General features: G+C 43.0%; 1 protein-coding gene and 1 pseudogene across 1 annotated transcript; both read left to right on the top strand.

The window, feature by feature from the left end:
* Nucleotides 1-4,445: 4,445 nt before the first annotated feature.
* LOC117307691 (rho-related GTP-binding protein RhoG-like) lies at nucleotides 4,446-5,064 on the top strand (annotated as a pseudogene).
* A 1,395-nt stretch (nucleotides 5,065-6,459) lies between these two features.
* On the top strand, nucleotides 6,460-11,480 carry NDUFS5 (NADH:ubiquinone oxidoreductase subunit S5). Its single transcript, XM_004322460.4, has 3 exons — nucleotides 6,460-6,615; nucleotides 8,125-8,342; nucleotides 11,258-11,480. Exons 2-3 carry the CDS (start codon nucleotides 8,127-8,129, stop codon nucleotides 11,354-11,356), a joined length of 315 nt encoding a protein of 104 aa, XP_004322508.1. The 5' UTR covers nucleotides 6,460-6,615; nucleotides 8,125-8,126; the 3' UTR covers nucleotides 11,357-11,480.
* The last annotated feature ends 14,750 nt before the right edge of the window (nucleotides 11,481-26,230 follow it).

Here is a 26,230-nt window from a genome sequence, read left to right as displayed (position 1 = left end):
GGCTTCTTGTGGTGGCTTCTCTTGTTGCAGAGCATGGGCTCTAGGCACGCAGGCTTCAGCAGTTGTGGTTCGCCGGCTCTAGAGCGCAGGCTCAGTAATTGTGGCACACGGGCTGAGTTGCTCCGCAGCATGTGGCATCTTCCCGGACCAGGGCTCGAACCCACGTCCCTTGCATTGGCAGGCGGATTCTTAACCACTGCACCACCAGGGAAGCCCAATCCACCTATTCTTAAAGGTTCTGGTTAGCTCTTGCATGGATTATTAAATTTTCCTCTCCAACTGTCATTTTTCATGGTGCTCCTGTTCTTCTGCCTGGAATTAACACCTTCTCACTTGACAAATGGCCTACTCAAGTGGCAGTTGTCTTTCTGCTCCCTTCTTGAAGGCAGTGTTACTTAGTCATTTGATGAATGTTTATTGAGCATCTACTGTTTGCCAAGTACTGTTCTGGGCACTAGGAATATATCACTGAGCTGGACAGACAAGGTCCCTCCTCTCACGGTGCTTAACACTGTTGTGAGGCAAGAAAGGCAAACTAGTACATTGTTTCATCCAAGATTTAAAAGTGTTTGAAGAAAGTAAAATGGGAATGAGAGAGAGTAACTGGATGCCTAAATTGGGTGGTAAGAGAGACCTTTCTGAGGAAGGTAATCGTGTAATGCACTTATGGGTCTACATGACTCTTCCAATATACTGAGCCCTTAGTAGCACCTTGAGCTATTATCTATCTATTCTTGGCTCTTAAATGATGAGTGACTAAATGAATTATGTGGCTACTCCTCCCCTTTTCCAGTAGTCAGTGCACTACCTGAAACTTCCTTAACTCTCAGATCAAATTACTTTAAGCCTTCTGCAGGTTGTCTCTGCAGCCAAGGTAAGAGAGATGCCGTCCTTACCCTAGAGAGGCTCCCAGTCTCTGGGCAGGAATGCGATAAAACTTGCTTTGGTAAGTATTCTGTGCATCTGGACAGAGAAATCAGGGTGTTTCCAGGGTAAGGCCACTCTCGGCAGCTTCCCTCCAGGTAGTTTAATTACCTTGATCTGTACTCAGGAAAGCTGACTAGTAAAGCTATATTGGTCTATAAAACCAGACTCCAGTGTGTTAATTTATGATGAGAAATATGTCAGGTGCAGTAGACTTCCCCATTGGCCTTAGTGTGTTTTCTTCATGTAATCATATCACTTGGGAAGCTTAACTGAAGTCAAGAGATAGCTCCACATATCAGAATGAGGGGAGTTTAAGTCTAAGGATGGAATGTTTACCAACATCAGATTACCCCTACCACAAGGCTGGCACAGCTTTCCTCCCCACTGCAGTTTGCTTCAGTGATTCTTGGTTCTGTGCATCTTCGTCTTGATATTTTATCTACCCCCAAATGGCATGATTTTACTTTTTATTTTTTGGCCACACCACACTGCATGTGGGATCTTAGTTCCCCAACCAGGGGTGGAACCCACGCCCCCTGCATTGGAAGCACAGTGTCTTAACCACTGGACTGCCAGGGAAGTCCCTTTTTTACTTTCTTAAACAGTCACTCTGATTTCCATTATATTCCAGGCCTTGGGACCCATTACTTTCTCTTTCACATTACTTGGCTTATTGCTTTTGTTGAAAGTATCCTATAGCTCTGGCTTGGGGGTGAGGGTGGGGGTTAAGTTTCCAAACTCACTGACTTCCCCAACTGTGCTAGGATCTTCGGGCTACCCAGTTTATTCAAATCTGTGTGACGGTGGTATCAGATACAGCCCTAAAGTTCCCAATGTGCTAAATTATAGGTGGCCTACCTGTAGAAAGGTAGCGTTAAAAGCTTTTCTCGGGTTATGACTGAGGTGTGTAAACATGAGGAAATCCTATAGGTCAAGGACAGAAGTCCAGCGATTGGAGACCCAGGGGGACGTTAAACGGCCTGTGACCGTCCACGCAGCAGCTGAGGCTAGTTTTCAGAGGAGTGGGAATAGGGGCCTTCAATTAACATTGAGCCATCCTCTTATACTTTGAAGATGGGAGCAAGGCTCTGTCGCGGAAGAACAGGTCGCTGGACCCCGCGGCGAACGCCTAGTCCTGTTCCACCGGGTCTCCGAGCTTCGGGTTCCCGAATACAGAATGAAAAAGGCGACACCTCAGGCTTGCCTCTCTGCGCATAAAACCCTTTGATTTTGTTGTAAAACTACACTTCCACGTGAGGATCTTAGAACAAGGAAAATAAAAGATAAATGACGGGCGTTACAAGACCTGGCAACTCTACCCTAACTTCCGAGTTACAACACTCGTAACGCAAAGCGCAGGAATCCAAGCGGGCGCCCGTTGTCAGAATAGCAACGGCGCAGGCTCCGTTCTGACGTAGGGTTTTCTGGGAATTGTAGTTTTCTCATCTTTGCGGGAGAGGAGACGACCTGTCACCGACATCTTTGCACAGCCGCGCCGACACCGGCTCTGAATGCACGGTCCAGTGGAGGGGGTCGGCGTATCAACAGTTAACAACATCTATAATAGGAAACAATATATAACAGGGCTGGTGGGACCTCAACAAAGGCCTAGTAAATGCTCAGGAATTCGGGAAGCTTTCACAGAAAACCGTGCGATAATCGATGCGGACGGATTACGCATTGGCCTGGGAGACAGTGGGAAGGTAGCAAGTGGGATTATTACAGGCAGAAGAAACTGCTCCTACAAAGTTGTAAGCATGAGAGTAATTCTGGATGGCTGAGAACACGAGGGTATTGAGTAGGGGTTGGTGAACAATGGGATCTGACGATTTAGAAATGGGAAGAAATCAGATCATGGTCTTGAATACCAAACCCAAGAATTTGGACCTTTTCTTGAATACACCTCACACGCAGCCCAAGCAATATGAATGACCCCCCTCCTTTGCGTTCTCCCTTATTTTGTTCATCTTTGTTTTATCACTTACCACAGCATTCTGGCTGTGTCTTCGTCCCAAGAGCTCAACAAGGATCATGGCCGTGTGATAAGAGCTCAGGAAGTGTTTTTTGAATGATCAGATTTCAGTTTTTAGAAAAGCAATTAGCAACATTAAGAAGAGACGGTAAGAAGAGAGCAAGGCTGGATGTAAAAAATCATCAGAGTTTAAAGTAAATTGCTTTTCCAGCCTGCAATTTTCCCTCCAACCAAGGGTTGAAATCTGGCAGCTCAAGGCCATTTCCATCCTGGGTTTTGTTTGGTCAACGCTTTAAAAAAAAAGATTAATTGCCCCATATTTTTAAAGTGGAATGTTTCACACTTAAACAATAACAAAAGATTTCTGGCTTCTCTTGAAAAATTTGAAGACTTGACAATTTGGGGCCCTGATTCTTGACAACAGAATGGAGCTGAGTAGCTGCTGCCCCCTTTAGGCAGGACATATGCTCTTCAGTTTGTCACATTCCTCAACACTCCTTCCATCCCTTAAACTGAGGCCAAGTACCAGCTACTATTTATCATGATGCTTTTGTTTTCATTTATTTACAGTGAGCTAGCTCTGTTTGGCCTTGGAGGTGTTTAAGTTGCCCATCTTTGTGCTAATCTATCCTGCCTGGTATCCAAGGAGTGATTCAATGAAATTAGTATTTTAGAAAGATTAGTCAGTGCCAAACAGACTGAAGTGAGGAGCCGGGAGGCAGAAAGGAAGAAAGAAATTGGAAACCTATAGAAGGAATATTTGAAAGAATTTGGCAAGTAATTAAGTATTGGATGAAAGATGAGGAAAAGGCAAAATACAACTTCAGAGTTTCCTACCTGAATGGCTGGGAAGATGATATCACCAACATAAGAAAGTGGGAGAAGTGCAAGGGGTGGTGGTGATCACTACCTTGCTACCTCTAGTATTTTGTGGGCAAGGGCCATGAGTTACCAATTCCATAATCCTCCAGTATTGTGCCGGGCATGCATTAGGTGCCCAGGAAATTCTAGCTGAACTGAAACTGATCTCAGGTGGGCTATACCTGATGAAGGGGGAAGGAAGGGAGAATTGGAATGCTGGAACAAAACCAGAACATCGTGGGAACTTAGGAATTCTCTCCAGAGTGGATGAACCCGGGGCTTGGGGACAGTTAATCCATTTTGGAGAAAAACCTATGCTAAAGTCCTGAAGCAGAGCAGGAATTTGGCATGCAAAAATGGAGACGGGATGGGGGGGAATGGTGTCATTCCAGGGGAAGGGAGAAAAAAAAAATCAAAGAGACTGGATGGCAGGACTTTTCCTGGAAGACGCTGTTAGAGCAAGCTCTTGGTTGGAGCATTAGGCAGGGGATTTGGGACAATGAGGCTGGAAAGGTTGGAACTTCTCTAAACAGTTTTGAGAGCACATCACTTGAAGAGAAGTCTCCAGCCCCGAGCTGCTGCTGCCCCCAGCTCCCCTGTGGCGGGGAGGGCACCAGGTCACTGCATCCAGAGGGGCCCAGAAGGGGAAGGAGGCATAGCCTCCACCGCAGCAGCTGCACCCACCATGGAGAGCACCAAGTGTAGGGTGGTAGGCTACACTTGATGGTGCTGCACCCACCATGGAGAGCATCAAGTGTAGGGTGGTAGGCTACACAAAGCCCCCCCCCCACAGGTGGGACTGTGGGCAAGACGTGCCAGCTCATCTGCTACACAACCACCGCCTTCCCCAAGGAGTACCTCCCCACAGCGTTCGACAGTTATAGCGCCTGCAGGGCTGGCGCACGGTGAACCTGCACCTGTGGGACACAGCGGGCCGGGAGGAGTAGGGCCGCCTCTGCGCACACTCCTACCCACAGACCAATATGTTTGTCATCTGTTTCTCCATTGCCAGTCCGTCCTCCTATGAGAATGTGTGGCACAAGTGGCATCCAGAGGTGTGCCACCACTGCCCCGATGTGCCCATCCTCCTGGTGGGCACCAAGAAGGACCTGAGAGCCCAGCCTGACACCCTATGACGCCCGAAGGAACAGGGCCAGGTGCTGGCCAAGCAGATCCACGCTGTGCGCTACCTCGCGTACTTGGCCCTGCAGCAGGACGGCGTCAAGGAAGTGTTTGCTGAGGCTGTCCAGGCCGTGGTCAACCCCATGCCTAGCAAGCGTGGGTGGTCCTGTGTCCTCTTGTGACCCTGACACTCAGCTTGGAGGCTGCCCCTGCCCTCCACCAGTTGTGCCTTTGTGCCTTGTCTGCCCCCAGCTGTGCCTTTACGAATAATTCTGGCACCCCTTGCCAAGGGGGCTCCCCGAAAGCCTTTTCTCCTTAAGGAGGCCCACAGGGAAAGGGGCTTTGGGCCCTGCCCCACTCTGATTGAGAACACTAGGTATTCTCGAGAGCTCACCCAGGCCAAGGTCAGACCCCTCCCCAAGAAGCCAACCCAGCGCCCCCTCCCCACTTTCCTCTACTGACGAGTTGATCCAGCTTTCCACACAGATGTTGCTGCCTACTGTGGTGACTTCTCTCAGGTTAGGGGCTCTCAGCCATCCCTAACCTCTCCCTCGCTGCTCTTCAAATTGCTCCCCCCTCAAGATACTCTCTCCCTTCCCCAGAGAAGGAGCCATAGAATCCTAAGATGAATGTGCCCCAACCTACCCCCCCACCCCCGAGTGCTCAGGCCTTTTGCATCCACTGACTGACTCGGCCCCACCCCCACCCCCTCCGGGCTCCAGGGGGCCCCACCTACTCCCATCAGCATCAATAAAACCTCCTGTCTTCAGCGGAAAAAAAAAGGAAAAGGTTTTCGGCCCAAACTTCCCCAAAATAAATATTTACAAGTTATTTATATGTACAACTAATGTAATATTATGCACTTTATAAACATTAACACACAAACAAGAAATTAAAAAACACAAAAATTAGAAATATTCTAGTATTTTCTTCCCACTCCCGCAACGTTATCATACCACACACTGCCTATGTTACCTCCCCCCCCAGTCCCTCCCCCTCCACCATCGCTTCGGAGCCCCTGCTGTAATCAAAGGGAGCCTTTGGAGTTTCTGAAACAGAGGAGGGGCATGGTCTCTGACGACTTTCCCGAATCCGCAAAGTAAAAACAGACTGCGACATCAAAGAACTGCAATTGCCTTAGAGCGCTTTCCACGTGCCAGGAAACGCCTCAGTGCTTTAATATAACTCATTCAATCCCCAAAGCAATCCTACTCTGTAGGTACCATTATTGTCTTTTAAGATATTTTTATCTTAAGATGAAACCGAGGCACAGTGAGGCTAAGAAACTTTTCCAGGCTGACACAGAAGTGGCGGAGCCAGAATTGGAACCCACCCTGGGTGGGTCCACACTCCATGAGCTTAACCGCTACTGGAGGGGGATGAGGGGGGCTCCCTTGGTTAAGTCCCTCACCAATCACTGCTGTCGTGAGAATCCAAGGTACAGCACGAGGAGGCAGCAGGAAATCACTAACCCCCGGGCCACCTCTTACTCAGTTGTCTAGGTAAGGTCGGCTTATCCGCAGCCTCTGGAAGCCAACTCAGTCGGTCGCGCAGGCGCAGATCGACAGGCTCGGTTTCTATGGTTCCAGGGCGCGACTGCGGAAGGCAGGTCGGCTCCCGTCGTCGCGCTGCAAGCGTCGCGCTGCGGGCTTCCTTTGCGGCAGGCCTCATTGTCACCTGAGGATCTTCTAGTAGCGGAGTCAGCAAGGAGTCAAGGACACAGCTGCTGGACGGTAGGGGCTGCGTTTGTTTGCGGGACGCTTAAGCCTAAGGAGCTTCCTTCCGAGATCTCTTTAACAGATTTCCTCTTGGCTTGCTGGGTGTCCGTTCTCCCTGGCCGTGTTTTCTGCTTTTCCAGGCCCCTTGGTCCACACAGCCAGTGTCATCGAAGCTTGTAGGCCGCGCCTCTCTCGGCTCTCTTTCCAGGTTAACGTAGCTTTGTGGCGGACTCATACTTTGGCCTTCTGTTTCTTAACCTTAAGTCCACGCTCCTTGTCCCGGCTTGCATGGCCCTGCGGGATTTGGGCCCCGTCAACCTCTTAAGCTCGTTTCGTTCTTCTTCCCGACATGCACTCTGCGCTCCAGCCACGTCTGGGTGCTCAGTGTCCCCCAGACATACCCAGCACCTCCGGCTGTAACTCGTGTTGTGTGTGCCCTACTGGAATACTCTGCTCACGGAGCTTCACTTGGCAAGCGCCACCTATCTCAAAGGCATTTTCCAGTCTCATGGGCAGAATTGGTGCTTCCTACTTCGAGCTCTACCTCTTGTGCTTTTCCATTGGGTTCCCAATTCCACGTGTGTGTCCTCATTTTAGTGCTTAGGTTGCACTGCTTTTCCTCCCCATCCCAGTGTCTGGAACGCTATTACTAAGTAAATGACTGAAAGAATGGGTAGACAAATTTTAGATTACGTTCATTTGTAAATCTGCCACTCATAGGTAACTATTGACCCTTTTTTGTGCTTCCTTCCAGTCTTCTTTTGCAGACAGTTTTTTTTGGGGGGCATTATTGTAATCCCCCCTTTTTTTCATTCAGTATTCAAGTGTATGTTTCATGTGTGTTCTTTTCCCCTCATGTTCTACCAGATAGGTACCAGATTTGATTATCCGTTTCTCTATTGTTGCACTTTAAAGTTGTTTGAAATTCTTTTTTTTTTCCTCCAACAGTTACTGAGCTCCTACCGGGTCCCTGCCCTCAAGGCACTCATTGTTCAATGGGGGAGGCATTCATGTAGATAGTGCATTACAGGGGTGTGGGAAGTACTATGAAAAGTCGATGATGCTGTGCTAACACAGGAGGGACATAACCATTTCAGGATGGCTTCTTAGAAGTGTCATCTAAATTATATGGATCGGAAAATGTAAAGAAATGTTTTCATGCTTGTGCTTTTTTGTTTATTTCAGTTATTCTTCAGATCTGTCTCAAAGAATTGGGATAACTGAGTCAAAATATAAACACTTTTTTTAACTTTTGATAAAAATGACCTTATCAGTATAGAGGATTTTAATGCATTGTTTTTTAGTTCTAGTTGTCTCTTCCTTGAGTTTTGTGAAAGCACAGAAATTGCTCATCTACCATAAACTGGAAGAACCTGTCTAATGAAAAAGTTTGGGGAGAAGTAGTTGGGAGAATAGTATAAAATAGCTTTCTTGAGAGCTATGTATCTAAGTTATTTCATTTTTCTCAGAAGTTTCTCATTTGATTGCAATTTTACGGCATTCTTTCTTTTTCTTCCACTTCAGCCATGCCTTTCTTTGATGTGCAGAAAAGGCTGGGTCTTGACTTAGACCGCTGGATGACAATCCAGAGTGCTGAGCAGCCTCTCAAGATTCCAGGTCGATGCCATGCTTTTGAAAAAGAATGGATAGAGTGCGCACATGGTATTGGTGGTATTCGCGCGCAGAAAGAGTGCAAGATAGAATATGATGATTTCGTAGAGTGTCTACTTCGACAGAAAACGGTGAGGAAGTGATGGAGACAGGCACTGAATTACTTCCTCATTTCTTTGGGGCTACTTTTAAGTATTTTTAATTGGTCACTGGGCATTAGTTTGCCCAATGTGAATTGGCAAAACTTTTGTGGTGAAACTCCTTCCGTACTTAGGTACCATGTCAAGGAAGTTAAAAACCTTCAGATCTGACAAGGGCCTCTTATTCCTCAGTGTTCTTCCTAATGTTCTCACATATTTTCCTTAGCATTGTATCCTGCTGCAGCCACCAGGTTAGAAATTTCATGTGTATATTTCCATTTTTGCGTAGACTATAAAGTAAAGAATACCAACCAGCATTGGGTGTTTGTCCTTGAAAATCTTTGGGTGAATATATTTCAACCCAATATATATATCCAATCCTCATTGGGGAAGAGATTAAAATCCTGTAGATCTATTACATTGAAACTGATAAAACAATCTCTGGATTGATTTCTACTCTGGGGAGGATGGAGGTGTTAATGAGATTGCTTTAGGTGAGCCTGACCAAAAATGCAGGGGGCAAAAAAAGGTTAATGGCATGGTGTCTGCTTCCTCAAGAGTTGAATGTGCATAACATGTAGGGCCCTGTTCTCCCTTAGAGAAGAAATCTTTGGCTGTGGGCCATCATTTTGCTTATTTCTGTGCTCCAGATATAACAAATATAAATGTTTTTATTACTCTTAACTCCTTGGGGTTCAGGGATACAATTTAGATTTTCACTTAAATGTTTCTCAAAGTTATCTGTATCAAAAACTTTAAATTTCTTGTTTTTTATAATCTGCTCTTGGCATTTGGATTATGTGAAGCCAAATTTGGAAGGAATGAAGGGGTGTCAGGTAATAATTTTGTATTGATCTCTAAAGGAATATTGATCATTGAGTAATATTGTAGTATTACTGAGGGACAAGGATGGGTCATGGTTGGCCACCTACCAGCTATTTAGTTCACAATATGTCTTAACTTGTCTTCTGCGGGCCCCACTTATTCCTTGCTCAGATTAAGACTTTACTCATTATGGAAAATGAACACCAAGAAGAGACAGTGTGATGAGGCGGGAAGAACATTAGATTGGGAGTTTGGAGACCTTGATTTTGATGCTGGTTTTGCCACTACTAGTTTCGTGACTTTGAGCAAGTCATTTCTCTTGTAGTCTTGGTTTCCTTATCTGGAAATATAAAGTGTTACTCTAAGGTCACTCCTCATCCTGTGAGTTTATGAATAGATACGTTACCATTTTGGAGGTCATCTAAGTGAAGAAGCTAGTGAATCAAGGAATTAGAATCAAGCGCTGTTCTAGGTTCTTAGAATGTAATAATGCATATATTTCTCACAATAATCTCCTGTGAGATGCATTATGTTTATTTTCCCCATTGTATGATTAAAAAGTTGAAGCAGGGAAATATTAAGGCTATTACCTAAGGTCATATAGCCCAGTAAGAGGAAATGGCATTTGAACCTGGCAGTGCTGGTTCCAGACCCTGTGCTTGTATCCAGAACACCAAGTGGTGATTGGTTCTAGGTGGAAGAAAGACTTGACATATGATCGTGTGATAGCTCAGCCATGACTAGTCTGTTGGGAGACTTTTTAATGGAGAAATGTTAAGAATGCAGTTTTTAAAATGGTTATTGTTTATATTAGTATTTAGGATACCTAGAGTTTTTTTTCCTACTGAAGTTACATCCTAACTAATTCTTTAAAGTTCATGGGATGTTTAATTGAACATACTACCTCTTCATGCCTTTGTGAAAACCTGGTCATTCACTCAAAAAATATTTACTGGATCACCTATTCTGTCAGTAACTATTCCAGGTACCGGAAATACAGCAGTAAGCAAAAGTCTCTGCCCTAATGGAGCTTATATGCAGGGCAGTGGGGCAGGGGTGGGGGTGACAGTGAGCGGTGGGATACAGAAAATTTCCAAACAAGGGAAAATAGTGTGTCTGGTGTTGGTAAGTGCGGTGGTGAAAATAAACAGGAGAAGGATAGGAAGCAGGAGAAGGCATGTATGCTCTTTTAAATAGAGTGCTACAAAAAGAGCTCAGTGATAGAAGACATTTGAGCAGAGACTTTGAGATAGTGAACCACATGCACATGAGGGAAGAATGTTCCGGGCAGAGGAAACAGCAAGTGGAAGGGTCTCTGAGCTGGAGCAGAGAGCCAGGAGAAGGGTATTAAGAGAGAAAGTCAGAGGCGTGGGCTTTTTAAGTCATTCCAGGGAAGGAGTCAGCTTTTCCTCTCAGTAAGATGAAAGCTGTTGGGTTTTGAGCCACGGAATAGTGCAGTCAGGATTAGTAAGTCTGTTTTCCATGTCACAGAATCCATGAATTAGGGTTCTCATACAATCTTGAATAGCATGGCTTTCCTCTATTGGGAATGTCCTACTGAGAAGAGGCAGAACTCAAGGCTCTGCCTATCCGAGTGACTAGTAGCTGAGCACATACCACGTCTTTCTTTCAGTGTGGTCCAGAGACCTCTTTGGCTATTTCTGCTTCATTCATACCCAGTGAACAGTTACTAGCAGCAGTACCACCTTCACATAGAGAGGTCAGGAATATATAAGCTGTGAGATGATCTCAGCTTTTAATATTTTAAAAGATTTTAATATGCACAAGTATACCTCTTAAAGCCTTTGGATCTGTATTGTTTTTGTAAATACCTGTATTCCTCTATATCATAGGAACATTTTAGTTATTAGTTTTCAAGGAGATATTATTATATATACCAGAAATTTATTTGTTAAAAGCTTGGGAAATGGGTTCTTTAAAGAAGGGATTTATCCCAGAGGCCCTCTAGGATGAAAGACTTCCATAGTTTAAAAATGAAACCAATTTTGTATTCAGCTTCTCCAGCCCTCACTTTCCAGTGCATATCTCCCCCAAGTTTAAATACTTTCTTCCTTTGACAGATGAAACGTCTGAGTGCCATCGAGAGGCAGCGGGATAAGCTAATAAAGGAAGGGAAGTACACACCTCCACCTCAGCACCTGGGCAAGGAGGATCCTTGACCCTGAGCAGAGCAGCTGCCGGTGGCTGGAGGCTGATTTTCACGTTCTCTCTTCTCTGCTGGAAACTTTACGTACTGAAAACCCTTTTGTGAAAGTGTCTAAAAATAAAGGATTGCTCTCTCCTGTTGGTTCTATATTCCCTTGGATCATACTTCTCTGTACTGAGGTTGCAACCTATTTTTTAAGTTTGAGAAAATGCGTTTCTCTTAAAAATTAGCATCTAGGGAATAATAAGCAGCACTTAACGAATGCTTACTATGTAGGTACTTTAGATGTGGTAACTCATTTAAGAAGTTGCAGTGTTTGATTCTGGTTTATTTTCTGTAAAGCACTAACTTGGGCCGGGAGGGAGAGGCAGTACAGAGGGTGGTTGTGTGTTTACGCTAAGGTCTGTGAAGTGTAAATTTAAGGCTTTAAGAAAATGCCAAGTTCAGATAACCTCATTTTGAAGAGGCAACACTATTGTTTCAATTTGCTATCAGTGTTGTGTGTTATGTGTGTTATACATTAGTGGTATATTAGTACTTCTAACTGACATGGTTAGGAACATGTTTTCTTTGGTTTTTGTTTTTATTTTATTTATTTATTTATTTTGGCTGTGTTGGGTCTTTGTTGCTGTGCATGGGCTTTCTCTGCTTGCGGCGAGCGGGGGCTACTCTTCGTTGCAGTGTGCGGGCTTCTTATTGCAGTGGCTTCTCTGTTGCAGAGCACAGGCTCTAGGCATGTGGGCTTCAGTAGTTGCAGCACATGGGCTCGGTAGTTGCGGCACACGGGCCCTAGAGCACTCGGGCTTCAGTATTTGTGGCACGCAGGCTTAGTTGTTCCACAGCATTTTGGATCTTCCCAGACCAGGGCTTGAACCCATGTCCCCTGCATTGGCAGGCAGATTCTTAACCATTGAGCCACCAGGGGAGTCCTTAGAAACATGTTTCCAGATGTAGAAGGGAAGGTATGAACCCTAGAAAATTAATGTAAGTGTTGAGAATATAATGGAAACCTCAGATATCCTGCAGCATTTCTTAAACTACTTTTTATTGTGTTAAGATACAAATAACATAAAATATATCGTCTTAACCATTTTTAAGTGTACAGTTCAGTGGTATTAAGTACATTCACGTTGTTGTGCAACCATCACTACCATCCATCTCTAGAACTCTTCATCTTGGAAACCTGAAATTATATCCATTAAACAATAACTCCCTGTTCCTCCTTCCCCCTAGCACCTGGCAACCACTATTCTACTTTCTATCTCTGTGATTTTGACTACTCTTAAGTACCTCATTATGAGTGGAATCATACACTCACTATTTGTCTTTTTGTGACTGGCTTATGTCACCTAACATAATGTCCTCAAGCTTCATACATGTAGCATATATCAGAATTTCGTTCCTTTTCAAGGCTGAATAGTATTCCATTGTATGTATATACTACATCTTGCTTATCCATTCATCTGTCAGTAGACACTTGGGTTGCTTCCATGTTTTAGCTTTTGTGAATAATGCTGCTATGAATATGGGTATACAGATATCTCCTTGAGACCCTGCTTTCAATTACATTCCCATCAGTACTGCAGAAGAGTTCTAATTTCTCCACATCTTCACCAGCAGTTGTTATTTTCTGGGTTTTTTTGATAGCCACCTAATGGAAGTGAGGTATCTCACTGTAGTTTTTTTTTTTTAATTTATTTTTAAATTAAATTTATTTATTTGACTGTGTTGGCTCTTCATTGCTGTGTGCGGATTCTCTCTAATTGCAGCGAGCAGGAGCTACTCTTTGTGTGGTGCATGGGCTTCTCATTGCAGTGGCTTCTCGTTGCAGAGCACGGGCTCTAGGTATGTGGGTTTCAGTAGTTGTGGCTCACGGACTCTAGAGCACAGGCTCAGTAGTTATGGTGCACAGGCTTAGCTGCTCCGTGGCATATGGGATCTTCCCGGACCAGGGATCAAACCCATGTCCCCTGCATTGGCAGGCAGATTCTTAACCACTGCACCACCAAGGAAGTCCTCATTGTAATTTTGATTTGCATTTCCCTAATGACTAGAGATGTTGAATCTTGTCATGTGCTTATCGACCATTTGTATATCTTGTTTGGATATATGTGTATTCAAGTCTTTTGTCCATTTTTGAATTGAGTTGGGGTTTTAAAAAAAATTTTTCCTGAAGTCCAATTTTCTATTTTTTCTTTTGTTGCCTTTAATGTCATATCCAAGAAATCATTGCCAAATCCAATGTTGTGAAGCTTTTGCCCTATATTTTCCAAGTTTTATGTTTTTTAGGTCATGGGTCCATTTTGAATTGATTTTTAAAAATATAGTGTTAGGTAATGGTCCAACTTCATTCTTTTGCATGTGGATATCCAGATTTTCCAGCACCATTTGTTGAAAAGACTCTCTTTTCCTCATTGAATGATCTTGGCACCCTTGTCATTTGGCCATATGTGTGAGGGTTTATTTCTGGACTCTTGTTCTGTCTGTCCATGTTTCTGTCTTTATGCCAGTGCCACACTGTTTTGATTACTGTAGCTTTGTAATAAGTTTCAAAGTCAACAGTCCTCCTGATTTGAGTTCTCCAGCTTTGTTCTTTTCAGGATTGTTCTGGCTATTCAGGGTCGCTTAAGAGCCTATATGAATTTTAGGATGGGTTTTTCTATTTATGCAAAAAAATTGGGATTTTGACAGGGACAGAATTAAATCTGTAAATTGCTTAGGGTAGTACTGATATCTTAGTAAGTCTTCCAGTCCATGAACATGAGATTTCTTTCCATTTATTTATGTCTTTAATTTCTTTCAGCAGTGTTTTATAGTTTTCATTGTACAAACCTTTCACCTCCTTAAGTTAATTCCTAAGCATTTTTTTAGATGCTATTTTTAAAATTTTTATTTTATGTTGGAGTATAGTCGATTTACAGTGGCGGTGTACAGCAAAGTGATTCAGTTGTACATATACATATATCTGTTTTTCAGATTCTTTTCCCATATAAGTTATTACAGAGTACTGGGTAGAGTTCCCTGTTCTATACAGTAGGTCCTTGTTGACTAGCTATTAGATGCTATTTTTTTTTCTTTTTTTCTTTTTTGGCTGCTCTGGGTCTTCATTGCTGCCCGTGGGCTTTCTCTAGTTGCAACGAGCGGGGGCTCCTCTTTGTTGCAGTGCACGGGCTTCTCATTGCAGTGGCTTCTTTTGTTGCAGAGCATGGGCTCTAGGCATCGGGCTTCAGTAGTTGTGGCATGTGGGGTCAGTAGTTGCGGCTTGTGTGCTCTATAGCGCAGGCTCAGTAGTTGTGGTGCATGGGGTTAGTTGCTCTGCAGCATGTGGGATCTTCGTGGACCAGGGCTCGAACCCGTGTCCCCTGCATTGGCAGGCAGATTCTTAACCACTGTGCCACCAGGGAAGCCCCTAGATGCTATTTTATTTTATTTTTATTTATTTATTTATTTATTTGCGGTACGCGGGCCTCTCACTGCCGTGGCCTCTCCCGTGGTGGAGCACAGGCTCCGGACGTGCAGGACCAGCAGCCATGGCTCACGGACCCAGCCGCTCCGCGGCATGTGGGATCCTCCCGGACCGGGGCACAAACCTGTGTGCCCTGCATCGGCAGGCGGACTCTCAACCGCTGCACCACCAGGGCAGCCCTAGATGCTATTTTACTTTATTTATTTATTTTGCGGTACGCAGACCTCTCACTGTTGTGGCCTCTCCCGTTGCGGAGCACAGGCTTGGAAGCGCAGGCCCAGCGGCCATGGCTCACGGGTCTAGCCGCTCCGTGGCATGTGGGATCCTCCCAGACCGGGGCATGAACCTGTGTCCCCTGCATCGGCAGGCGGACTGTCAACCACTGCGTCACCAGGGAAGCCCAAAACCATCTCTTCTTTTTTTTTTTTTTGCGACTGCTATTTTAAATCGAATTGTTTTTGCAATTTTTTTTTTGTTTTTTCAGATTGATCATTGTTAGCCTTACAGCATTTTGAGTCATAAATGTAAGCTGTAAGGCTTGAATGTAAGTTCTCCTCAAAAGGGAAAATACATTGTGTCCTAGTCTCAATATTGGAAATAGGGGATTTGGCATTTGAGCGGGCCCTGCTTATTCCTTGTGTTAGCCAAGCAGAGTTTTCTTTTTTTTCTTTTATTTTTTTGCGGTACACAGGCCTCTCACTGCTGTGGCCTCTCCCATTGCGGAGCACAGGCTCTGGACGCGCAGGCTCAGCGGCCATGGCTCACGGGCCCAGCCACTTCGCGGCATGTGGGATCTTTCCGGACTGGGGCACGAACCCGTGTTCCCTGCATTGGCAGACGGACTCTCAACCACTGCGCCACCAGGGAAGCCCTAAGCAGAGTTTTCTTAAACTAATCATTAATCAGTCACAATGGAGAATAAAGCTGGAGGCTTTCCAGCAAGATCCTGTGCTGTGGCCCTGTGTTAGGTTGTTTTACTGTGCTGTAAACACACAAACTTTTCTGAAGTTTTAAAGCCCCAAATGGCTTTTAGGTGCATACATGTTTATGGAAAAGCAGAGGCCAGTTGGAAATGCCAGAGAGGAAAGTAGAATGTTAATCAAGTCTTAAGGTAGGTACATGCTCTTTCATTCAAAGATATCTTTTATTCTTGAGCTCTGGGTTGTAGAATGAACGGAAATCCCACAAGATTTGTATTTACCTAAAGGTAAAAAATGAGTGATAGAGAACACTTAGTTGTGTTTGTTGGAAAACATTGCCTTGATGTGTTTACAGAATATCAGAAGCCTTTGTTTACATCAGATACCCATAAACACACAGCTCTGGGATAAGCAACACTGCCTCTTGTCTTTGTGTATTTAGCAAACTTTGTGCCTTAATTGCTTTTTTGAGAAAGTAGGACAGCAGTGTTATGAACTGGTGAAAGCAAGGAGCCAGCTCCAAAACCCCTGTTCTTTAAGCATTTGAATAAGAACAAGCAGAGTGGGGGCTGTATCTTTTTGAACAACTACATTGGACTAGAGTAGGACTGAGATTGGGGGGTCAGGAGGGAGAGAAAGCTGTGAGGTGCTTTGCTCTTGATGATTAAACACTAAGTTACTTGCTGCCCTTGCCCCCTCTCTTCACTCTGGTAAATGGGACTCATAACTTCTTTGGCCTCTGCTTTTTAACCCTGACTGCCACAAGGGAAACCACTAAATATTTTGGCAACTGCATTTCAATTTTTCATTTAATTTTTCTGAATAGGTAATTTATGTGGCTCAAAATTCAAACAGTACAAAGGATATATAATGAAAAATCTTCCCCAGGCATCCAGTTCCCCTCCCTAGAGGCAATCAGTGTTTTGAGTATCCTAGAGATTCTGTGTCTACACATACATACACACATTTTCTTTGCCCTTTATAAACAAATGGCAGCAAATTGTGCACGTAGTTCATGAATTTTGCTTTCTGTCCTTACTGTATTTTCAAGAATGATCCACAGCAGGCACATGACCCAGTTGGAGCCAATGAATGACTCTTGCTTGGAATCCTGGAAGAGGGGAAGGATATTTTCTCTGGATTTAATGCTGAGGAGGTTTATTACTTATTGCTGACAAGCATAAATAATGTAGTTGTGCACATTCTCAGGGGTGATTACATTCTGGGACCCTATCAGAGTTGACTCTAAAGATGAACCCCAAATATCTAGAAGTGCAACCAACACCTTCCCAGCTCAAATTCTAACAAGATCAAAAAGCAGCACCTAGAAAAGTTGGCATTTAGGTTAATCACAGGTGAAATCAATCTCAAGTGGCAACTCAGCTCCAACCCTCCTCTAGGTAGAATCTGAATGATCACTTCCTTTAATGCTTAGAGGAAGGGATTTCTACTTTTTGGGAAATAAGCAAGAAGTATACTTTATTAGCTTCTATTCTTTTAGAAACAGTATCTGGAATACAATATGAAATTATGAGACATGCAAAGAAGCAAGAAAATGTTTGAAATTTATGAAAGTTTAAGAAAATTGTGACCCATAATCAAGGAGAAAAAGTCAACCAAACTATTGTACATATAAAGAAATTTGTTATGGACAAATGAAAATTCTAGAACTGAAAAATACAATGTCAAATAAACTCACTGAATGGTCTTAACAGTAGATTGGACACTGTAAAAGAAAGGATCAGTTAATATGAAGACAGATCAATGAAAATGATCAAGACTAAAGTAGAGAGAGAAAAAAGATTGTAGGGGAAAAAAAAAGAATCCCTTATCTATGGAATAATATAAAGCAGTTTTGTTGTTGTTGTTGTTTTTACCGTATGATTCCATTTATATGAAATGTCCAGAATCGGCAAATTCATAGAGACTGTGAAAGGTGAGTGGTTGCCAGGCAGGGACTGGGATAACTGCTAAGAGGTATGGGGTTTCTTCTAGGGGGATGAAAATGTTCCAGAATTTTACATAGGTGATGTGTAGGCTCGGACCAGTTCTTCACTGTGCAGGACTCTGTACAAGGCAGGAAGTCCACCACATCCTCAAAAGGCCCAAAGTGTGACAACTGGGTGCCCTCCAGGCCACCCACCACCCCTTTCCAAACTGTCCCTTGGGGGAAGCACTGACCAGGCTTGGGAGTCACTGCTGGGGATGGAGAAGTGGAAGACTGGGCTGAGCAGATCTCAGACTTTCCTTTCTGTTGCCCTCATGGCTCAAACAACTTTGTTCCACACCATCAGGGTTTTTGCTGAGCCAAGTCCAAAGTTCAAAAGCCCCAGAGTCTCAGAAGCTTTCTCACAACTCCAGGGAAGGAAAGAAGCCCCCATCTCAGGCAGAGGAACAATTTACCACCTCCTCTCAGACAGCGTGCCGTGGTGGGGCAACGCCAGGTTTCCAGGAAATCACTCCGCAAAGGAATGTAGGACAGATTCGCTAGTGAGTCTGCCAACTCCACCATCACAGGGACAAAAAGGCACATGATTAAGAGGAAAGACAACAGGTACCTGTGGGTGAGATGGATGTCCTACAGAACTTTCTATTGGCTGCACCTAACTGTGAGCTGGTTCATCTGCATGTAAAGCAGTCTGCATATAATGGGAGTCTCAAAAGGAGAGGAAAGAGACAATACAGCATATGACATATTTGAAAACAATCTGAAAATGCAATTAAGAAAATTCCATTTATAATAATAGCTTCATAAAGAATGAAGCAAAAAAAATTAACAAAAGAAGGGTAAAACTGGGACTTCCCTGGTGGCACAGTGGTTAAGAATCCACCTGCCAGTGCAGGGGACATAGGTTCAAGCCGTGGTCTGGAAAGATCCCACATGCCACAGAGCAACTAAGCCCGTGCACCACAACTACTGAGCCTGCGCTCTAGAGCCCACGAGCCACACTACTGAAGCCTGCATGCCTAGAGCCCATGCTCCACAGCAAGAGAAGCCACTGCAGTGAGAAGTCCACGCACCACAACGAAAAGTAGCCCCCGCTTACCGCAGCTAGAGAAAGCCTGTGCGCAGCGATGAAGACCCAACACAGCCAAAAATAAGTAAATAAGTAGATTAATTAATTTTTTAAAAAAGGGTAAAACTTATACTCAAAGTACAAAATATTAGTGACGGAAATTAAAGATAACCTTAAAAATGTAAAGGCATTCATGGATCAGAAGACAATATTGTTAGGATGGCAATACTTCTCAAATTGATCTACATATTCAGTATAATCTCTATCAGAATCCCAGCTAGCTTCTTTGTAGAAATCAACAAACTGATCCTAAAATTTATATAGAACTATAAGGGGCCCAAAATAGCCAAAACAATCTTGAAAATGCAGAAGAAAATTGAAGGACTCTCACTTCCCAATTTCAAAACTCACTACAAAGTAACAGTAATCAAGATAGTGTGGTACTGGTGTAAGGATAGACATTTAGATCAATGGAACAGAATTGAGAGTCCAGAAATTAATCCACGTATCTATGGTCAATTGACTCTTGATAAGAATGCCAAGACTATTTAATGGAGAAATAATAGTCTTTTTAACAAATGGTGCTGGGACAACTGGATAATCCACACATAAAAGAATGAAGTTGGATCCCTAGTTACCATATAGAGTGTCTTTTCACAGACCCATTCTAGCACTGGATAAAATCAAGTTTCCACAAATTCGGGGAAATCAACCAGTAATATAACTGCCTGACAAAACAAAAATCAACTTCAGAAAATAATAACAGAAGTCAGAGTCTGTACAAGTTTTATTATTCACATGTTCAATATTCACAATGTTCAATATACAGTAGACATGTTTACTGTAAACAGGAAGCATAACCCATAGTAAAGGAAAGAGCAGTCAACAGAAACAGACCCCAAGATGACTCAGAAGTCCAATTAGCAGGCCAGGACTTGAAAGCATGTATTAAAATTATGTTCAAGGGCTTAAAGGAAAAAATGATCATAATCCATGGACACATGGGAAATCTTAGAAAAGAAATTAAACACAGAAAAAGAACCAAATGAAATTTTAGAATGCAAAACTACAATATCTAAAATTTTAAATTCACTAGATGGGCATAACAACAAATTGAAGACAGTAAAAGAAAGTTTCACTGACATTAAAGATAGATCAGGACTTCCCTGGTGGTGCAGTGGTTAGGAATCCGCCTGCCAATGCAGGGGGCACGGGTTCGAGCCCTGGTCCAGGAAGATCCCACATGCCATGGAGCAGCTAAGCCCGTGCGCCACAACTGCTGAGCCTGTGCTCTACAGCCCGTGAGCCACACTACTGAGCCCACATGCCACAACTACTGAAGCCCACGCACCTAGAGCCCGTGCTCCACAACAAAAGAAGCCACTGCAATGAGAAACCCGCGCACCACAACAAAGAGTAGCCCCCGCTCGCCACAACTAGAAGAGAGCCTGTGCGCAGCAATTAAGACTCAATGCAACCAAAAATAAATAAATAAAAATAAAATAATAAAAAAAAAAAGAATCCGCCTGCCAATGCAGGGGACATGGGTTTGATCCCTGGTCCGGGAAGATCCCACATGCCACGGAGCAACTAAGCCCGTGTGCCACAACTACTGAGCCTGCACTCTAGAGCCCACAAGCCACAACTACTGAAGCCTGCATGCCTAGAGCCCATGCTGTGCAACAAGAGAAGCCACTGCAGTGAGAAGCCCACGTACTGCAATGAAGAGTAGCCCCTGCTTGCTGCAACTAGAGAAAGCCCGTGTGCAGCAATGAAGACCCAACACAACAACAAAAAAAGATCAAAGAGGGATAGCAAAAAAGGCAATAAAGAGAATCTCAAAATCAGGTCACATGTGAGAAATCAGACACAAGAAAGTATATATACTGTATGATTTTATTCATAGGGATTTCAAGAACAGGAAAACCAATCTCTGGTAATAGAAAACAAAACAGTAATTGCCTAGAGAAGCAATTGGATAGGGATTCGATGGGAGAAAAGAAATGAGAGATCTTTTCTATGGTGATTGTTCTATATCTTGATTGTAGTGATGATTAATGTACACAATCATCAAAACTCATGAAACTGCACTTAAAAGCTGTGTAATTCACTGTATGTAAGGAATTAACCTAAAAGAAGGCAGGAGAAAAGGAATAGGACAAAAAAACAGATGAAATAAATAGGAAACATAGCAAAGTGGTATACTTAAATCCAACCATATTAATAATTAAGAAATGGTACATATATGAGTAAATGTAAAGGTAGCTTTTTTCTTCTTCAGTGTCTCTGAAAACTACAAAACGATGATGAGAGAAATTAAAGGTGACTGTGATAGGCTGCTTCTAAAATGACTCCCAGTGATCCCATCCCCTTACATGCATGCCCTATGTAATTGCCTTTTGTTGCGTGTTGACCTGATTTAGTAACTTGCTCCTAACAAATAGAATATGGTGAAAGTGATGGAATGTCACTTCTGAGATTAGTTTACAAAAGACTGTTAACTTCCACCTTGCTGGTTCTCTCTCTCCCTCACTCTCACTCCCTCTTCTCACTTGCTCACTCTGAAGAAGCCAGCTCCCACGTTTTAACCTGCTTAGGACTTTGGCACTGCCCCTCCTCCCCAGCCACCACCCAGCAGTAACAAGGTGACCCTCATCCATCCAGAGGATGATTTTGGAAGAGAAGAAACTGATGAATGGAGTTTTTAAACCTGTGTATGAAGTCCAAGGCAGACTCCTGAGTGACCCACATGTCAAACTGAATAGAATCAATATGGCATATATTTTGAGAACTGAATTATAGTGTGGAATATCATGCAGCTTTTCAGATTGGTCTCTGGTAGCACACAAATGAAGCAGATCAGAATAGCACTCAAGCACTATGAAAATGAAATCATGTTTGGAATGATAGCCCACAAAACTAAGCCAGGACCTGCACACTAAACTAAATAGGGTGACTGCCAGCTAAAATAGAAGATTTAAATAGGATCAGAGTTTTATAACATAATATGCAAAATGCCCAGGTTTCAATAGAAAATCACTCATCATCCCCAAAATTAGAAACTTAAATGAGAAAACATAATCAACAGATGCCAGCACTAAGATAATTTAGATGTTGGAATTATCTAACAAAGATTTTAAAGCAGTCATCATAAAAATGCTTCAACAAGTAATTGCAAACTCTCTTGAAACAAAATAAGAATCTCAGCAAATAAAGAAATATATAAAAGAACCAATCTGAAATTACTGAACTGAAAAATAGAGTAACCAAAGCAACCAATTCACTGGATGGCCTCAGCAACTGAATGAAAATAACAGAAGAAAGAACCAGTGAACTTGAAGGTAGAAAAATAGCACAGTTCTAGAAGATATATAATAGAATATATTTGTGGACTGGGGTTGGCAAAGATATCTGACAAGGAACACAGAAATCACTAACCATTATAAAAAATTGATAAATTGGAATTCATCGAAATTAAGACATTGTTCATCAAAAGACACTATTAAAAAAATGAGTAGATAAGCCAAGATTGGGAGAAATCTTCAAAATACATATATCTGACAAAAGTCTTATATCCAGGGTACGTATATATGTGTGTGGGGGATGGTGTATACACACACATATGTATATATTACTTATATTTCTGCAAATCTATAATTAAAAGGCTAACAACCTTGGGTGTTTTTTGTTGTTGTTCTTGGTTTTGGTTTTGGTTTGTTAATGGCCAAAGACTTGAATAAATACTTCCACAAAGGAAGATATACGAATGGTCAGTGAGCACATAAAAAGTGCTCAATATCATTAGTAATCAGGAAAATGCAAATTAAAACTATAGTGAGAGGGAGTTCCCTGGTGGTCTAGTGGTTAGCATTCAGCACTTTCACTGCTGTGGCCTGGGTTCAATCCCTGGTCGGGGAGCTGAGATCCCTCAAGCTGTGTGGTACAGCCAAAAAGAAGAAAACAAAACAAAACAACACATAGTGAGATACCACTTCACACCCATTGGAATGGCCAAAATTGAGCAAACAACTGACAACACCAAATGTTGGTGAGGATGTGGAGCATCTGGAACTCTCTTGCACTGCTGGTAGAAGTATAAAATGGTGTTGCCACTTTGGAAAACTATTTTCCAGTTTCTTATAAAGTTAAGCATACATTTACTACATGATCAAGAAATTTCACTCCTAGATATTTTCTCAAGATAAATGAAAATATGTTGAAACAAAGTTCATAGCGTTCATGCTATGAACATGAATGTTCATAGCAGCTTTATACATAATAGTGAAAAATCCAAATGATCATCAGTATAATAAACTGTGGTATATCCATATAATGAAATACTATCTAGCAATAAGAATGAATAAACTATAGAAACACACAAAAACATAGATAAATCTTAAGATCTTTATGCTGAGTGAAAGAAGCCAGACACACAGTGCATGTTGTATGATTCCATTTATACAAAACTGTAATAAAGACAAATGGAACTTAGAGTGATAGAAGGTAGATCAGTGGTCGTGGGAGGGAGGAGGGAAGGGGACTGACGGGGAACCAACACACGGGAACATTTGGCGTTAATGGAAATGTTCTATATTTTGATTGTGGTGGTGGTTGCAAGAATGTTTACGTTTGTGAAAACTCACAGAACTATATTATTTATTTATTTATTTTAATTTGTTTATTAATTTTGGCTGTGTTGGGTCTTTCGCTGCACAGGCTTTCTCTAGTTGCAGTGAGCAGGGGCTACTCTTCGTTGCGGTGCATGGGCTTCTCATTGCGGTGGCTTCTCTTGTTGCGGAGCATGGGCTCTAGGCATGTGGCCTTCAGTAGTTGTGGCATGCAAGCTCAGTAGTTGTGGCTCATGGGCTCTAGAGCGCAGGCTCAGTAGTTGTGGCGCATGGGCTTAGCTGCTCCACGGCATGTGGGATCTTCCTGGACTAGGGCTCGAGCCCGTGTCCCCTGCATTGGCAGGGAGATTCTTCACCACTGCACCACCAGGGAAGTCCCAGATCTATATACTTTAAAATCTGTGCTTTTTATTCGTAATTTTGCCTCAATTTTAAAATATTTTGGTTTATGGGACTCCAAAGCTTACATTTTTGAAAGGTATTGAATCCACATCTATCTATCTATTAGTATTCTTTGGTTAGAGCATTGTATTTTGCAGATTTCTCCCAATCTTGGCTTGCCTATTCACCTTTTAAATAGTGTCTCTTGATGATTTATCAATGGAAATAAAAAATAAATTCTGTCCTTTGAGGGACTTCCAATGTAACCATAATTCAAAACAAAATAGGATAAATACAACTGGAGAGCCACTTTATTATTTTTTTCATTTTTTTGGCAGCACAGCTTGCGGGATCTTAGTTCCCCAACCAGGGATTGAACTCATGTCCCTTGTAGTGGAAGTGTGGAGTCTTAACCCCTGCACCACCAGGGGAGTACCCCCTTGGAGAGGCACTTTAAAAGGCTCTGAAGAGGAGCTCTTTCCTGAATTACCCTCTACTGAGCTTTATAGTTAAGTCACTTAAGCCTATCTGACTGATGTCCTAACATGAAGGGGGTTTTGGAGTGGATCATGTCTAAGTTTTCTTCCAACACTAAAGTTCATTGATCTATGAACTCCCAGCTCATCCAATGCAGTTGCATTGAGGCCTTGAAAGACAGGGCAGGATTTCCACTGGTAGACTTGTGAGAATGGCTATGCTGGCAGAGCATTGCATGGGCAAAGGTGTGGTCACTGGAAGCACAAGCTCTGCTCAGAGAAGAGCAAGAACTCTGTCTTTAGAGTGAAGGTTAGATGTGTGTTGGGGAGCAGTGGGGAGAAAACTAAAAAGGTGGATGGGGCCCAACTGGGGCCATGACTGCCAGGCTGAAGACTCTTACCCAAGAGTACAGGGTTCCAGAAATATCTGGGAAAGAGGGGTCAGCAGAAGGAAGGCAAACAGGCAATAAATTTAGTCCTTCCCTACGTGCATGTCCCTCTTACTAGTGCTTACCTATGGGAGAAAGGTCGCAGATCTGAAAGATACTGCAGTCTTACTCAACATCAGTGCTGTATTTGACCTAAAGCAGGTTTCTAAATGTTATCCTTGGTCATATGAAAGACGGTCGCATGAGGATCAGGCTTTCAAAAGGAATTTAGAACAGCATTTCCTAAGTGTGCTGTAAAGAACTGCTTCTATGGGATTTCAATAGGTATTCTTTGGGGGAGTTGTAAGAGGTCAAATACATTAATGCTGAGTAAGCTGAGTTATTATCTTTTAACTGTAGAACATCTTAGAACCTTAACTATGCTAATATGTTTTGTGAATCTCCAAGAAAAGGGTAGAATATAGCGTTGCCCTGTTGTATTTGGAGATAGAACCCATTTTTGATGAAGCATCTCCTGGGTCTAGTGTTCTATTATACACAGTTTGGAAAATAAAGAGATAGAAATTTCTTATCCACAAGGATGAAGAAGAGATTGGCCAACCTACTTTCATTTACCTAATATTTTTATTCAAGACATGGGATTAAGCATGAAACCAAGTACAAGATACTCTGTTGGGCTTTGTGGAAGAGTTAAATGGCCCTGCCCTCATGGAGCTCACAGTACAGTGAGAGAGAAAATATGGGCAAAAATAAACAGTTCATGGTAGAAAGTACTTTTCAGTTTCACGAGGGAAACACATCTGCCTTGAGAGTGATTCTGCTGCCCCACTGGTGCCTGCAGGTTTGGGCACTGAAATGGCAGAGCTGACCAGGCTCTTGTTTGAATCCAGAACTACTTGTTTGAATCCATGAAGAGAAATAGAGCATTTTTATGCCTCTCCTTGGAGCCATTGAAACTTTCACATTACCAGGATCACCAGTCTGGCTGGAGCCACAAACACAGCATTCTTTGCTGTTTTAGAACACAAAGCTGCTTCCCCTCGGGGCTTTACTTTGCAGCCACTGAGAATCTAAGGCTTTTGCTGACCTACATGTTTCTATGGGCCAACTGGCTCACTCTGTAGGGCTTCCACAAGAATGGGCTGGGAGCTTAACTCTGGGTCATGTCCTGATTAGGGGTTTCTCAAGAGGAGGAATGAGCTAGCCGTTTCCTGAGATGAGTGAGGGGAATTTTCTTTCTCTTACTGTAACTACTCGGAACAGCGTGTGCTAAAGCAGGGTTTTGTGCTGGGAGAGAGCGAACATTTCTGCAGTGAGGTAGCAGGATCCTTAAGGATTCTGCCAATAGCTCCTTTTCTGGTGTCACATCCAATCTTTGTTGTGGCCAACAAACACTTCCTGGAAATCAAACACAAGTTCTGAAACAGAGATAGCAAGTCCAAACTCCTATGGTAATGTAAGAATTAGAAATACAAGCCTTTTGTTGGTATAAATACAGTCATTGCAAGAGGAGCGGGACCTGTGGTCAGCTCATTACAGTGTCGTTACATAAGCTCATCAGAGGGTCAGGGGATGCCTAGCTCCTGCCAATCGTTACCAAGCAGAAGTGC

This window comes from Tursiops truncatus, chromosome 1 (assembly GCF_011762595.2).
Source record: "Tursiops truncatus isolate mTurTru1 chromosome 1, mTurTru1.mat.Y, whole genome shotgun sequence".
In the NCBI taxonomy this organism is placed as follows: Eukaryota; Metazoa; Chordata; class Mammalia; order Artiodactyla; family Delphinidae; genus Tursiops; species Tursiops truncatus.
The sequence above is the reverse complement of the archived record's forward strand: the minus strand, read 5'-3'. Positions and strand labels throughout refer to the sequence as shown.

Bases quoted from the DNA above. Each gene is read 5' to 3' on its own strand.
- NDUFS5 (XM_004322460.4), top strand. From the start codon at position 8,127: ATGCCTTTCTTTGATGTGCAGAAAAGGCTGGGTCTTGACTTAGACCGC. The intron at 8,343-11,257 runs GTGAGGAAGTGA...TTCCTTTGACAG, and splicing joins GTCTACTTCGACAGAAAACG to ATGAAACGTCTGAGTGCCAT.